The sequence below is a fragment of the Planococcus citri genome, chromosome 1, assembly GCF_950023065.1.
Source record: "Planococcus citri chromosome 1, ihPlaCitr1.1, whole genome shotgun sequence".
NCBI classification, from domain to species: Eukaryota; Metazoa; Arthropoda; class Insecta; order Hemiptera; family Pseudococcidae; genus Planococcus; species Planococcus citri.
This window is the reverse complement of record NC_088677.1, coordinates 68215900-68231897: the sequence shown is the minus strand read 5'-3', so window position 1 is coordinate 68231897 and position 15998 is coordinate 68215900. Positions and strand designations below refer to the sequence as shown.

Here is a 15998-nt window from a genome sequence, read left to right as displayed (position 1 = left end):
GCTACTGAAGTCAATTGAAGACGTCATAACAAAAAGGACATATATGTGAAAAAGTTGTACTTTGAGAAAGAGCTGTTTGAAAGTTTGTGTGCTTGTGAAGAGTGTACTGCATTCAGTAAAATTATAGTACAATCCCTGTACTATAATTTTACTGAATGTGGTGCACTCTTCACAAGCGCAACAACTTTCACACAGCTTTTTCTCAAAATACAACTTTTCACATATGTCCTTTTTGCTATGACGTCTTCAATTTTATCGTCTTTGAAATAATTTTGAAAATAAATAAAAAAATTTATAACCTCGCTGGAGGCTCCAGATCGGTTGATGTTGAAAGCAACAAAATTTGGTTTTAGGAAGTTAGTATCAGTTTGTTGAAACAAATTTTGGTGAATTTTTTCCAAGAGAAAAAATAATAAAATTTTTTCAAAGAGAAAAAAATGAATTTTTTTCCAAGGTAAAAAAATAAAATGATGGATTTTGGGCAGCAGAAATTTTGGTTTTGAAAATTTTGGAAACCTGTCTTTCTAAGGATGAAGCCAGACACCTCAGACTTCAAATTCCTTTCTTATGCTCTTACTTGAATAAAAATTAAAAAATCACCAGTTGGAACTTTCCTATCACACAGTAGTTCACCTCTATTTAAATCCACGAACACAATAATTTACATTTGCATTTCTATTTCCATTTTCCAGCTCGTATTCGAGGTTCGGCTGCATCTCTAGCAACGGCGTTCAATTGGTCGTGTACTTTCATCGTAACCAAAACGTTTACCAACCTAAAAGATTTGATCGGTTTCGCCGGAGCTTTCTGGCTTTTCGGCACCGTCTGCTTGGCCAGCATGGTATTCGTGGTATTATGTGTTCCCGAAACACAGGGTAAAAGTTTGGAAGACATCGAGAGGAATTTGACAGGAGGCGGTACTAAAGTTCCAGTACGACATGTGAGAAGAATGAGTTCGATAGCGCATTTGAAGCCTTTGCCCATGGCTGTATAATATGGAGACTGTTTTCGTATTTATAATTTTGTTTAACAATAATTAATTTTTAATTTTATATATACATATTTGAAAAAAAAAAAGTTATATGACTAGAATATCACAATGAAACTCATCTGGTACCTTATATTGTTCTTCTATATACTTTTTTTTTCTAAAAAAAGTCTTTATTTTTTTTTTTTTAAACGTAGACCAATTTTCTCGTCACTTGTTTTCTATACCTTATAAATAATGATACGTGTTGGTTTTTAAATAATGTATTACTTAATTACTTAGTTGAAGCACAATATTATTTTCTACAGTAGTGATCTAATACTGTGTGCATTTTGAAGAAAAAAATTTCCCCCCTCCCTTCTCTCTGTGATGCGGTCATCGTACGTTTTTTTTTATCTTTTGAATCGTTTGTTCGTGTGTCCGGTTTAATTAAGCAATTTATAGGAATTGTTGCGATAATTCGACGTGTAAGTTTTTTTTTAGAAGATCGAGTTTATACTTTGAAAAACAGTGTAATTTTTTTTACTCAAAATTTGTCATTTTTTTTTAGTCTATTTATTTGTTTCTTTTTTTTGTTATTTTTCTTTAGGTTTTATTTATTTCTATTTTTAGTTAATTAAAAATGAAAAATGAAAAAAAAAGGGAACGATTCTTGAATCGAGCATAATTTTTTTCTGTAGCATTTAATTGTAAATAGGTATTGTATATGTTATGTAATATAGAAATAGTTGTATATACTGTGTATGCGTACAAATGTAAGCATATTTTATGCCGGAAGCATCTCGTTTCATAATAAGATACGTAGTAAATCGTAGATCATTTCACGCGGTTTAGACTGCAAAAAAAAAACAAAAAAGGTATCGACGTCTCGTGTAATTATTTTTAAAACTAGAATAGAATTATTTTTCGTATTTAAATTACGTGATTCGCGTTCATTTGTGATGTAAATTGGTGAATTTTCCACCTACAAAGACTAATAATTACTAATTAGTGATTTGTAATTGGTGGAAAATTCGTTCGGTTCGTTTGAAAAATTGTATTTTTTTTTATTTGTAACTGAAAAGTACTCGGATCATCGAACTAAAATTCCGTGAAAATTATTCTCATCCGAATAGGCGATTTATTTACCAATTTTGTAAATCTCGTTCGTTGATTCCCTTTTCTCGATGTCAATTTCTTAAATACGAATTACGTAATTTCTTACGATTTAATCGAGACGATAATAATTTTAATAGAAATAAATTTTCGAAAATTACATCTATTTAATACGAATGCTTCCGGCATCGGTTAATTATTAATTTAAAAAAATTGTTGTTTGCAAACGCATACACAAAATGCTGTGATTTTAATATGTGATTACGAATTTTATATGCAGAGATAATTTACAATATGTCGTGAGATGAAAAAAAACACACCTAATGACGTATTTTGTTTTTTTTTTCTTTTTTTTTTGTAATGATCAAATTTTCTTCGCGTCTCGTCGTCAAGAGTACCTACCTAAATTAGAAGGAACAAATTGTGTGACCGAAATTAGGTAATATATTAGTATTTTATTATTTCAATCTTGGCAATATATTCGGATACGTGAAAACAATTGTGGGATGGGTGGCTGTATATTGAAGTAGTGTAATTTCATTCCTCGCATATAATTTATGTATTGTGTATTTTTAAAAATTTATTAATTTACAAAAAATCCATCGAGACCACACTTTTTCGATCTTATTATATCGAGCTTATAATGAAAAAAAATTATTCACCCGATCCGAGTGGTTTTTGCAATACCTAGACCTATATACGCCGGGTTAACAATTGTCAACGTTTTTTTTTTCCGCCATATTATAACGCAATAGATCCACTCGCGTCTTTGAAATTGCTGCATTTAAAAGAAATTTTTGAAAAAAAAAGAGAAATATTTATTATGTTTATTTTGTAGTTACACTTCGTTACCTTACATCGTATGATATTGGATAGAAATATTATTGTTAAGAGATGAAATCATATTTTGTTATCGTATGAGAATACCTTGGTTGATCCGGTTTCTCTGTGTTTCTGTTATGAGAAAATGTTAACAATTATCCAATGTGTTACTGACATTTTAATTATCAACAAATATACTAATATTTATCTTCGGATGTACAAGCGGCGTATTTATTCGAGTTTATTGTTGGTTCGGACACGTGGAATATGGTGTTATCTGGTTCGGTTGTTGATGCTTCTCTGCGTAGAAATATTGTAAATAAGAAAGCGAGGAGGCGAGGTACTGTTCATTGATAAAGATGAATCAATTCATTACTCAAGTATATCAATTTCAGGGCTTGGGCTTTCAATCGAAAATTTATCAAGTCTTGGGCTTGGATTGGGGTTGGGAAATTTTGGGTTTGAGTTTCAGGGCTCAGTGTTTGGGGCTTGAATGAAATGTTCAGGGCTTTCCAGGGATTTCGCAACTGCAATTTTGATAAAAGATAAGTAAAGTGAAAACTTATCAATAATTTATAGGTATTTAATATCTTGATCTTCTGTTGAAAAAAAAAAAAAAACATTTCAAGGGCAGATTCCGGATTTTTAAATATTTTTTTGCCTAATTGAATTTGAATTTACAAATTTTTTTCGAATTTTTAATTAATAACTGTCCAAATTTTTTAATTATCATTTTTTTTTAATTTAAAAATTCAATTTTTGCACAATTATCTTGAAGATGAAAAAAAAATGCTAATAATATCAGTAAAATGAAAAATTTGCGAAAGTATCGGTCTACTTATACTTTTTTGTACTGTTTTTCAACTGGCTACAATGTAAAATAGTCAAAGTTTACTTTTCTGCCAAAACTAGCGAAAAGTAAAAATCTCACCTATAGTCAAAATTTTAAAATGGCCTCGTTTCTTGCCAAAAATTGTCACTTTTTCGCAAAAAAATTCAAGAAATAATCATTCGATCCTTCCTGAAAAGAAATATTCTCACAATAAAGTTCTCCTTTTAGCTAAAATTGTCAAAATCCTGCTTTTTGCAAAAAATTTTGAAAAAATCCTCGCTTTTTAACAAAATTTCAAATACTTAAGTAGTAGTCGTTTTTTTTCAAAAAATGTTGAATTTTCTTTTTTAATTGTTTGAATGTCTTGTTTTTTTGCCAAAAACTGTCAAAAAACCCATTATTTTGTTGAAATTGTCAGTTTCGTTTTATTTTTCTAAGAATTGCCTTTTTCGTCAGAATAGCCGAAATCCTAACTTCGCTGTAAAAAAATTGTCAAAAAGTCTAGATTTTTCATCAAAAAGTTTCGAAATTTCATCAAAAAGTTTCGAAATAATTCAACGTTTCAAAATTGAATACACTTCAAATTCGCAATGGGTAATTCTGTGTTTTTTTTGTGATTTTTTCGTATTGAAATGTTTTGCTCTCATTTTGTCACTTTTTTGGCTACTTTTTAATTACTTTTTGATTTCTTTTTCGAGCATTTTCGGGTACAAACTTACTTTTTTGAGAGGAAAAATTGAGTACGAGCCTTGCCCTCGTTTAACTCGAGTTTGTTCTCTGTTTACTTTTCATTTTCAAAATTAAAATTAACATCATTCAAAATTCTAAAATTTTCAGTCAAAAGAAATGAACAAATTTTTTCAAACGTGGTTTTTATACCTCTTGAAATCAGACTTTTTAAAAGCTTTTGTCCTTGCTTTGGGCCAATTTTTATCTCAAATCTAAAAAAAAAAACAGTTTGATGCTTCCATATCCAGGTAAATTCAAATTATGAAGATAACAATTTTTTAATGAATCTAACTTGGTGCAAGTAGCGTATTACCTTTATCAATTGGTAAAAATTGTCATTTCATCTTGAAAACTCGTCAAAAATTTAGTATTTTTTTCTTATACCGGTCGGCCAATTTTCAGTCAATACCCCCTCCCTCCCTCCCTCCTTCCCAATTCCACTCTTCTCACCCCCCCCCCCCCCTGGAAAAATGTATGATGAAAAAAAATTGAAAAAAATAACTGAAATACATATGTATTAAAAAATAAATATCTATTTGATAATTGAAAAAAAATTGTCAAAAATTGTTTGTAAAAAAAAGTTTAAGAAACAATGTAAAAAAAAATGTAAAAGAAAAACATTTGAAAAAAAAGAAATAATGAAAAATAAATGTGAAAAAAAATCGAAAAATTGAAATTAAGAAAAAAATTGAAATAAAAATTGAAGAGAAGGTTGAAAAAGAAGAAAGTTGAGAAAACTGAAAAAAAATGAATAAGTAGAAATGATTTATTTTCAAAAAAAAGAGAAATTCATTATTTTTAAAATACAAATTTTTAAAAAATGTGAATACTTGTAGAAGAAAAAGTGATGAAAAAAGTTTGCATAAGAAAAAGAAAGAAAGAAAATAAAAAATAAAAAAGAAATTTCACTTTGCCTCAAAGTTGGGGTGGGGGGGGCTTATTTGCTGCCTCCAAAATAATAAGAATTCATGAATAACGACTCTCAAACTCATCATTTTCATTTTAGAAATTACAACATTATTACAATAGTCCAGCAATTACCCATACTTCAATAGCAGTTAAGATCGTGAAAAAAAATATTTGAAAAAAAAACAAAATATTGATAAATTGCAAAATGAATTTTTTTTATGTGAGTTGAAAAAAATTGTGAAAAAAGTTTGTAAAAAATGTTTAAAATGAAAAAAAAGTGATGAACAGCCCCAAAAACCCCCAAAAAGCCCTGATCACGATTTAGGTTTTGGGTCTCACGTTTAGGGCTTGGTTTTCACTTTTTCAGAGAAAAAGGTTTCGGGTTTTGGGACTTGCCGGCTTGGGCATTCTGGCTTCAAGGAAATGATCATTTGATTAAGGCTTTTTCGTTTTTCTTTGGGTCCGTTTGGGTCCTACTCCTACTCCTACTCCTATTCTCACTGATCAGTAACCCTCCCTTTATGCAGTTTTTAATAAACTTCCGATAGAGTTCAGCCACTCCGCGCACGTGGTTCGCAGTTCGCACCCTCGACCCTCGCCTTCTCCATCTCAGTATCTCACAAATGTTTGATCACAGTTTGATTTGATTAGATGTTAATGTTTTGATTTAAATATTTTGATCATCTAATTTTGCATTTGTCTAGAATACTTACTATAGGTACCTATTAGGAATTGCATTTTAAAAACTGTATTGTGTATTGTGATAGTGAATTGTTTTAATATTAAACGTTACACAGAATTGTATAATTAATTTATATAATTTATACCAAATTTCAAAGTGTAAGTAGGTATACGAAAGACATGAACGGTGAATATTATAATCCAATCCAATTAATCTATTCGTAGAAATAGAAACGTTAGCAGGGGTTGAATCTTGAAATCTTATCAGTAGATATGTATAGTTAAGGAAAGGGACTGGGGCGATTGCACCCTCGCCCCAGGGTGTGATTGAAAATTTAAAATATTGCACGAAAAAATGGGTGTTTTTTGTGTTTCCGTTTTGAACCAATTTTTTCGAGAAAATAAATTTGTAAATTTATCTTTCAGATTCAGATGATCGAAGTAATCCATACCGGTATGTCATCCACGCTTGATCAGGACGCACAATACGATAGTGACCTATTACTAAGGTACTTTTTGAAATCAATTCAGGAGCCAGACGTCACATTAACAGATATTATAGGTAAAAATTAGCTTCATTAACGAATATGTTTTATTTCACATGCCTGTTGAAACTTTAAAGTTATTTTACTTCGTCCAATTCCAAATACCTACTAGTTTTTGTAACATTTTTTTTTCCAATATAGAACTCGATAAGAAGATGATTAAAGAATACATCATCATAGAGATGAATCGTGCATTTCAAAAAGTTATCGATGAACAGAAATTTCCATCATGTGCAGCTATCCCCGGAGTATGTAAAGTGAAACTGTTAACACACCTATGGATGGAGAAATTCCTTAAAGCAAAACAAATTACAAAAGATGGCGATGAAATGGAAGGCATTCCACCAAACTGGTGTGAGTGTGATATGACGCACAGTGACTTCTGTTATAAATATGTGCTGAATGGTAATCACTATTATATCTCCTTCATGGCCTATACGTATCGGAAGAGGATTTCCGTGACACTGGAGGTATGTAATACTCATATGTAATTCTGTATATGATCAATGGTGCACCGGGCTACTTTGACAATTTCGCTCAAAATGTTACCACAGGTTAGGAACCCTTGTGGAAACAAGCAGAAAAAAATTGAGCCATGTCACTTTTCAGTTCATTTGCGACTTTGCGAGAGTGTAACTACAGATTTGGTCAAAGTTGAAATGGTGAAAAATAAAAATTAACCCTACCCCAGTGCACCTTTTTTTGATTTTTCGTTTGTAAATTTTATTTAATATACTGATAAAGTCTTATGTCTAGGATATCGAAATCAACGCACACGAGAAAGTATCTTTCAACGAGGAGACTGAGTTGCCGATCAATTGCGACCCGGAAAACATCGAAGACTGTGATAAAATAGAGGAAATAGTTACACGTTTTGCTATCTGGTTCAAGCCATTGTATGTGCTCTTCACCAGCTATATTCCTCCATCAACTTGTAAATGGTTTAATTTTTTTTGTTTTTTGTTTTTTAGCATTCGATGTAAAGAACTTGGCGAACTTCAACCCAGAAAACCCCGCGGTAACACTACTGCATCATCGTGAAATAATTTGTTTGAAAATATCTTTTTTTTTTTAAACGTGAAGATTATCCATTACTAATCTAAGTAAATCAACGTTTGTACTTTATATCTATTATTTTTTTTGTCAATTGATTTACCAATTTCTAAATATTCGTTGATTTCCTTTCTCGATGCCAATTTCAAAATATGAATTACGTAATGTTTTACCATAAGTATTTAATCGAAACGATAATTTTATAAAAAGATTTTCGAAAATTACATCTATTTAATAAGAATGCTTCCGGCATAGGTTAATTAATTTAAAAAAATTGTCGTTTGCATACGCATACACAAAATGCTGTGATTTTACTATGTGATTATACGAATTTTATGTACAGAGATGATTTACAAATATACATGTTCTTTTTACAGAGATTTTGACCGATTTTCGCTGCGTAGAAGCACTTCATTGGCAAAGATGAATCGATTTTATTATTTTTATTTACACAACTAATACTGTGTCAATTTTAATGTCAAATTCTTCCCTCCCCTAGCCTCACTTCTACTTCTGTCTGAAAATGGACCTTAGATTTGAAGTCATCGATACCTCACACATCTGTAAAAGTTCAAATTCTTCCCTCCCCGCTTATACGTATTTGAAAACTGATGCTAAAATAGAAAATCTCCAATGTTGAAAACTTTAAAATCGATGTATTACAGATTTTATACTATAAACTTCAAATTTACCCCCACCTCAAATCTCACCCCCCCCCACTCTTATCAAAAAATGGACGCCAGGATTGGAATCTACGTCACCGAAAACCCAACTTTTGGAATTCAAAATTACCCCGACCTCAAGACTCACCACCCCTCCCCCCATCTTTTTTTGAAAAATCGATGCTAAAATTGAAATCTGCGATATTGAAAACCTCACAATCGATGTATTTAACACGCCTTATACTAGGTCTAATTCAAAACTACCCCCCCCCATCCTAAAACCTCACCTCCCCCACATCAAAAAACGAACGCCAGAATCGAAATCTACGTCATCAAAAACATAACCATCGATACATCATTCCCTGTATGGGTAGGTAGCTAGGTACCAGTTAGATTCAAAAATCAAAATCACCCCCACCCAAAGACTTACCTCCACATCTTTTTGAAAAATTGACGTCAGAATCTGAATCTGCATTATCGAAAACCTTACCATCGATGTATCACACGTCTCATAAATGTAAGTACCTACCTGAAAAATTCAAATTCACCTTACACCTAAGACTTACCCCACTCCTTTATAAAAATTGATGCCAGAATTGGAATCTACGATATCGAAAACCTAACAATCGATATATCACATGGCTATTTTTGTCAAATTTCAAATTTTCCCTTCCTCTCAAACTCATTCCACTAAACGGCGATTCGATTTTTTTTTTTAAGTTTGAGTCCTATTCTGGCTTTTTGTTGAGCATTCCCCTTACCTTACCCTCCGTTCTATAATTTGGACGTACGTAAATTTTACGTCAAGATGGTTTTCTGAAAAGTAGAAAAATTGAAAAAAAAGACGAACGTTCTACAAAAACAAGCATTCAATTTTTCTTTTAAAAAAATACTCGTAGTAAGTTGGTACATATTTTCAATAAAAAATAAAAATCTTAAGTACCTTCGAAACAATTTGATGAATTACTTATAAATTACCAAAAATTAAACAAATTTTCGTAGAAAAAATTCAAAATATCCTAAAAATTATTCTAACTTGTAAGAAAAATAGGTACTTCGATATTCGAGAGAAATTACATTACAAAATAGGTAGGTACTTATCCTAACGGCGAATAAAATTAATCACTTATTATTATTTTTTTTTTTTTTGCAAACACTAGATACATATTTATTTTTCCAATTATTAGATATAGTTACAAAATTAACAAACAAAATTTTAATTTCCACTAACAACGCATTAATTACACCAAAATATCTATCAATTTCATTTTTCAAATTCATCGTTGGCGATCCACAGCTGAATTTCACGAATCGAGCATTGGTTCACAGTATACACTAGGAACGCTGCACACTAGATTTGTAACCTTTTGATTCGCAGTGTGTTGCAAATTTGCATGTATTTTCCGGTAAGTAAAATAATCGCATCTCGCCATCATTTTTGTTTTTTAAATCAATGTAGGATTCGGAGTTTCTTATTCTGCAGAAAACGACGGTAATTGACCCATTGTCGGTGACCTCTCGTTTTGCAGTGCGCTGAAAATTTACTTCTCTGGCAAGTAAAATTATAGCATATGTTACATCGAATAATGCCCTTCGCCGTTTTTTCGCCAAATCCCGCCATTTTCTCGACCACTCGTAAATGCCTCTTGCCCTTCACGTGACTGAGAACGTCCGCAATTTGAAGTTCAGCTTTGCAATTGCAAATGCCGCAATAAGCGGTTTCACCTTTCGGGTATTGATATTCCGTATTACACTCGTGAAAAGACTGTAGATGTTCGAAGATTTCTTTCCATTCATACATGGGTGAGGAACATCCAGTCACCGGACAAAGGATTACTTTAGCAATCGCTCGTCTTGAGATATCAATATTGGATGGTTGTAAGTTCAATCGGGTAACATTCTTTCGGTGACTTTTCGAACGACAGTGATCAAAAAACGACGGATAATTTCCATACCATTTGTATTCACACGCGGTACATTGTATCATGTCGTCGATTTCTTTAAAAATCTCACCGTACCTTTCGTAAAGGTTAGTCATTTCAAAATGGGCACGTTCTATAAAATGTTTAATCGCCGAACGTTCATCAGGGTCAAATCCAGTATCACAAAGTTTACACATAAGCCCGCGATTTATGAAAATAATACAACTCGCATCGAATACAGAAATTGAGAAACCGTTAGGGTTATTTCGAGTTACGCATTCATCTCCTGCAGCGGATTTTTCAGCCGCCAATACAGAAGAAGATAATCCTTCATCGACGCGTTTGGATCCATTGTTAATTCTCGACGTTAAATGCTGGGATTCAAGTTGATTTTCTGTGGAATCAAGACATGTTGTACCAGTACAATCATCATTACCGACCACTTTGGCCTCGAAATGAAGTATACTCGTAATCTCATCACGGCAAAAATTCTGTTCGCAAATTGTGCACTTGAAAATATTATTTTTCAAATGAGCTTCCTCGACGTACTGCTTATTATTATCTTGAAAGAGTTCGACGCTACGACGATGAGACACGGTTTGATCGGTTTCTATGTTATTGACGGATGAAGACGATGTAGGCATAACGGAATCCTTATCTGGCCTATTCAAATTCACAAGGAATTCTATATGAGCATGCGATGTTTCGTGTTCTTCGTACGACTGCTGATGATCATTATTACGCAGAGGAAACGTTTCTCCGCAATGATTACATAGTAGGGTAAAATCAACCGAATCATCTGGTTCATTGGGACGTTCGTCATCTGGATTGAAAGCGTAGTAGTATTCCATAGATTTGCGAATTTTTTCCAGTAGCTTCTTATCAATTAAATTTCGCAACGTTTTGCTTTCGCTGCACAGTTGCATTATTTTTTGGAATTTATCGATGATACTTTCAATCAGCATTGTGTCCATTTGATCGAATTCATTGAAATATATGTCGAGAAGTGTTAAATAGTCCCGTTCGGTTAACTTCCTTTCACGGTGCCCATGAGACTTGATGGCGGTATTCCCTTTCAGGAAGGGATGCTCGTTACGTAGGAATGGCAACATATCGTCTATCGTCTATTCACAGCTCTCAAAGGTTTCTATAATATAAAAAGTAAGTACAAATTTGTAAATAATATTGAGTAACACGTTAATATCAACAATCAATTAGGTACCAGAAATACTTACTCGTCAAGTATCTGGAAATCACGTGACCACTTGAACTGTGTAGCATGTGACAAATTACATCGAGAGAACAGTAGAAGATCAAAATACACTTTATAACGAATGAATTTTCAATTTTCTAAAACACCATCGCAAAATTAATTACACGTGCACATGTTTCGCATTTCGTTCATCATCATCACATTACTGATAATAAGTAATCACCTTCTTATCCCCTCCCCACGTACGTTTCCCGAACATGCTGACTATAGTGACTTCCAAGTTCCAGTAGCTCTACTCTTACCCTACTCTAGCTTTCTTTCACTACGCATTGACAATGACAATGAAACCTTTTTCACTAATGAAGCAATGAGGGGAAATTTCTTTACTTTTTCTCAGTAGTGAAAAGTGAGAAAGAGTGTTATTTTAGAGATTTTTCAATAAAACATATTAAGAGTAAGAGGAGTCCATCCTGACCGGAATCGGAGCACCTTATTGATGACGTCATAGCTCAACTTCTCGATGTTTATTTATCATTTTCCGAGTTTTCACAGGTAATTGTATGGGAGAAATTGAAATTCAGTTTTTCGACTTTATTAATCATTATTGGTAGGAATAAAGTGAATTTGCGTAAATTTCGATGATGACTTTTCTTAATTAAAATGACATTTTTCGTCGAATGGTTTGCTTTCCAGCAGAATTACAGAAACAACGACTTTATATTATAATATAGTATTTTCATTCATGGATAAATTATTATGTAAGTAGATATATTGAATTGAAATTTCTCGAAATTTTCAATGAAAACACTAGTGTTTTAAAATACCAAAATCAAAAATGTTCAGAATTTTATTTTTATCCAGTTCAAAATAGTTTTTTATCCAAAGCTGCTACTGTTTAGTGTTTATCTTTCAGAATTCAATGAATTCATTAAAGCTCAACGTTCGATTTTTACTCCGCATCTCTGGTTTTCACAACTTGGAGCTTTAATGAATTTTGAACAATAAACGCTGAGTGAGCCTTTGGGTAAAAAAAAAAAACATTTCGAACAGAATAAAATTCTGAACATTTTGAAACACTCATGTGCTCATAATCCGTGAATGAAAATACCTTCATAAAGTCTTTTATTTCTACACGAAAACAAAAATTGTTCACACCATTCGATGAGAAATTCAATTTTACTTCAGAAAAGTCCTCATCAAAATTTATATAATTCGGTATTTCGTTATTTATACTAAAAAAGTAGAAAAAGAGACCTTTTCCACATAAATAAATGAAAACTTTTAATGAAAACATGAAAATAAACATCGAGAAGTTGAGCTATGACGTCATCAATAATGTGCTCCGATTCCGGTCAAGATGGACTCCTAGAGTAAGAACAGTTCTAATCTAAGAAGTAAGAACAGCCTTTTTGTGTATTTGAAGAGCTCTGAAAGTCAGGGGTGGTGACCGAAACGATCGTTTTGTTCCGTTCCGTTCATGAACAAATCACTTTGCACTTTTACTGTTCTGTTCCGTTTTGTTCATCATTTTTTGTTCTGTTCTGTTCTGTTCCGTTCCGTTCCGTTCTGTTCCATTTGTTCTGTTCTGTTCTGTTCTGTTCTGTTCCGTTCCGTTCCTTTCAGTTCTAATAGGGAGGGGGGATCCCACATGGCAGAAAAATTTTTGAACTAGACAAAAGATCGAATCATCAAATTAATATACAAAATTTGACACCATCCAAAATTCTGAAAATTTCAAGAACCCAAGTGCATTTTGTTTCTCAATTTTTGATGAATTTTTCAAACTAAAATTTGGTCCCAAAATGAGAAAAAAAATTAAAATGTTACTAAATTCATCTAGAAAACCGAAATTTGGAATGTGGAATGTGCTATAGGTAATCTTGTCCCACCGAATCAATTGAAAATGATTTTAAGTCATTTTAAGCAATTCTGCATTTTCTGCAACCTTCCAGCAGATTTTTGACCTTTCAAGAATCGAAATTCCCACTAAATTTTACCAAATGAAGATGGAATTTGGAAAGCTGAAATTCACATTATCCCCCCCCCCCCCCCCAATTGCAACCTGCTGAGTTGGCTGATACTGTATATAGTCCGGCATATGACAATAGGAGTAATTGCACCCCCCCCGCCGATCCTCCGGGACAACTTTTTTCTTAAAGGGGACATCCCAAGGAACATTTTAAAGCAAACTTGCCCAAAAAAAAGTTGGCCTTACTTACAAAATGGCGGCCATTTTGATTGACAGGTCAGCCGAAATCGCAGATTTTGAGTTCCAACATAGGACTTGCACGAAAATTTTCAAACCTTACAAAGGTAGATCGAAAGATCATGCAAAAATTTATCACCTGTCAAAATTTCAAGTGCTAAAGTGCGTTTTTCGATTCTTGGTGAATTTTTGAAAATCCAATTCAGACCGAAAATGAGGGAAAAAATCAAAATTATACCAAATTGACCAAGAAAACTGAAATTTGGGATATACCCTATTTTCGACATGCCAAATCGATTGGAAACGGTTTCAACCAGTTTTGAGCAGTTCTGGAGCCTCCAGCAGATTTTTGAAACTCAAAATTCCATCGAATTGGAGTTACTGCAGGTGAATTTCAAGTCGTTTTGAAGCCTCCAGCGACTTTTTGAAAGTTCTTAAAGCCTCCAGCAGATTTTTGAAACTTTAAATTTTCACAAAATTTCATCAAAAATGGAGATGGAAAGCTGAAATTTACTCTATACTTCTTCCAATTTTATAAAACTCTCCCAAGACGACTTCAGGTGGGTTCAAGTCATATTAGAGCCTCCAGCGACTTTTTTGAAAATTACTGGAGCCTGCAGTAGATTTTTGAAACTTGAAATTCCCGCAACATTAATTTTACAAATGGAGTTGGCAAGCTGAAATTTACTTCGCAGACTACATGCTGGTTTCAAATGGTTTTGAAGCTTCCAGCTACTTTTAGAAAATTTCAATTTGCCAAAAAACGCCATACAACCGTTCAAAAAGTCGCTGGAGGCTCCAAAACGACTTGAAATCCACCAGCAGTCAACTTCGTAGTGTATTGAAATTAGTTTGCAGAATGAATTTCGACTCTCCATCTCAGTTTGATGAAATTTTGGAAATTTCAAGTTTCAAATATCTACTGGAGGCTCGAGTAATTTTCAAAAAAGTCGCTGGAGGCTCTAAAATGACTTGAACCTACCTGAAGTCGTCTTCAGAGGGTGTTAAAATTGGAGTGTAGAGTAAAATTCAGCTTTCAATCTCCATTTGATGAAAATTTTGTGAAAATTTTAAGTTTCAAAAATCTGCTGGAGGCTCCAAAACGACTTGAAATTCACCTGCAGTACTTCGTAGCATATTGAAATTAGTTTTTAGAATAAATTTCAGCTTTACAACTCCAATCTGATGGAATTTTGTGGGAATTTCGAGTTTTAAAAATCTGCTGGAGGCTCCAGAACTGCTCAAAACTGGTTGAAACCGTTTCCAATCGATTTTGCATGTCGAAAATAGAGTATATCCCAAATTTCAGTTTTCTTGGTCAATTTTGTATAATTTTGGTTTTTGTCCCTCATTTTCGGTCTGAATTGGATTTTCAAAAATTCACCAAGAATCGAAAAACGCACTTTAGCACTTGAAATTTTGACAGGTGATAAATTTTTGCATGATCTTTCGATCTACCTTTGTAAGGTTTGAAAATTTTCGTGCAAGTCCTATGTTGGAACTCAAAATCTGCGATTTCGGCTGACCTGTCAATCAAAATGGCCGCCATTTTGTAAGTAAGGCCAACTTTTTTTTGGGCAAGTTTGCTTTAAAATGTTCCTTGGGATGTCCCCTTTAAGAAAAAAGTTGTCCCGGAGGATCGGCGGGGGGGGGGAGGTGCAATTACTCCTATTGTCTTGTGCCGGACTATGGACTAATACTGTAGGTAATTTGTTCTGTTCTGTTCTGTTCTGTTCTGTTCTGTTCTGTTCTGTTCTGTTCCGTTCCAATTTTTTTTCTGTTTTGTTCTGTTCTGTTCTGTTCAAGAGCACTTCGTTATCTTATTTGTTCTGTTCTGGTTTTGTTCATTTTGTTCTGTTCCGTTCCGTTCCGTTCTGTTCCGTTCTCAATAAGATTTTTTCCTGATTTGTTTATTGTTCCGTTTATTTGTTCCGTTCTGTTCCGTTCCACCAGCCCTGCTGAAAGTAAACAGGTCTACTCTTTAAAAATCCATTTTTGAAAGAGTTAAGACTTAAGAGCGTAAGAATTTTCATGCTTGCATTTCGATGTGACCTACCTAGGGATAAATACCATATTTTTTACTACGTTCAAAGCCACCCCCAGAAGTTTAGAATTTGCCTTCTTCAACAGCTTAAACATTTATTTCAGTAAAAAGATCGTTTACGAGATCCATCGACCACTGAATTGTGATTGAAGAAAATTTTTAAAAGTTACGAAAGAAAACCTGTACCTTTCGGCATATAATCTTGTGAGCTTGAGAACAAAATAATATGATTATGATCCCACGCTAGAGAAATTCTCCTAAATGAAATATTGTTGGCAAAAAAATGATTTATCCTAT

The 15998-nt window shown here is 33.1% G+C and overlaps 3 protein-coding genes across 20 annotated transcripts in view; 2 read left to right on the top strand and 1 right to left on the bottom strand.

Moving 5' to 3' along the window:
- Positions 1-3127, top strand: part of LOC135831196 (facilitated trehalose transporter Tret1-like) — a 143286-nt gene extending 140159 nt beyond the window's left edge. For all 16 annotated transcript variants that reach the window (XM_065343877.1, XM_065343544.1, XM_065344383.1 and 13 more), the window contains one exon: positions 693-3127. In XM_065343877.1, coding sequence (XP_065199949.1) covers positions 693-994 — 302 coding nt within the window. In that variant the 3' untranslated portion in view covers positions 995-3127. The remainder of the gene's footprint in view (positions 1-692) is intronic.
- Positions 3128-4073: 946 nt separating this feature from the next.
- On the top strand, positions 4074-8028 carry LOC135831978 (uncharacterized). 3 transcript variants are annotated; one of them, XM_065345096.1, is made up of 5 exons: positions 4074-6093; positions 6483-6618; positions 6743-7071; positions 7358-7497; positions 7573-8028. In XM_065345096.1, exons 2-5 carry the CDS (start codon positions 6489-6491, stop codon positions 7640-7642), a joined length of 669 nt encoding a protein of 222 aa, XP_065201168.1. In that variant the 5' UTR covers positions 4074-6093; positions 6483-6488; the 3' UTR covers positions 7643-8028. The 3 variants fall into 3 exon arrangements, with proteins under 3 accessions (XP_065201168.1, XP_065201001.1, XP_065201086.1); XM_065344929.1 differs by having other exon boundaries at positions 4075-6215; XM_065345014.1 differs by having other exon boundaries at positions 4075-6243.
- Positions 8029-9509: 1481 nt separating this feature from the next.
- Positions 9510-11788, bottom strand: LOC135831117 (uncharacterized). Its single transcript, XM_065343418.1, has 2 exons — positions 11474-11788; positions 9510-11385 (listed from the first exon to the last, which is right to left on the bottom strand). The coding sequence occupies exon 2, from the start codon at positions 11348-11350 to the stop codon at positions 9767-9769; it is 1584 nt and encodes a 527-aa protein (XP_065199490.1). The 5' UTR covers positions 11351-11385; positions 11474-11788; the 3' UTR covers positions 9510-9766.
- Positions 11789-15998: the final 4210 nt, after the last annotated feature.

What these genes read in the sequence shown, in the direction of transcription:
- LOC135831978 (XM_065345096.1), top strand. Translation starts at nt 6,489, where the DNA reads ATGATCGAAGTAATCCATACCGGTATGTCATCCACGCTTGATCAGGAC. An exon ending in GGATTTCCGTGACACTGGAG is followed by an intron (nt 7,072 to 7,357) that starts GTATGTAATACT and finishes TCTTATGTCTAG; the next exon opens with GATATCGAAATCAACGCACA. An exon ending in GCTATCTGGTTCAAGCCATT is followed by an intron (nt 7,498 to 7,572) that starts GTATGTGCTCTT and finishes TTTGTTTTTTAG; the next exon opens with CATTCGATGTAAAGAACTTG.
- LOC135831117 (XM_065343418.1), bottom strand. Translation starts at nt 11,350, where the DNA reads ATGTTGCCATTCCTACGTAACGAGCATCCCTTCCTGAAAGGGAATACC.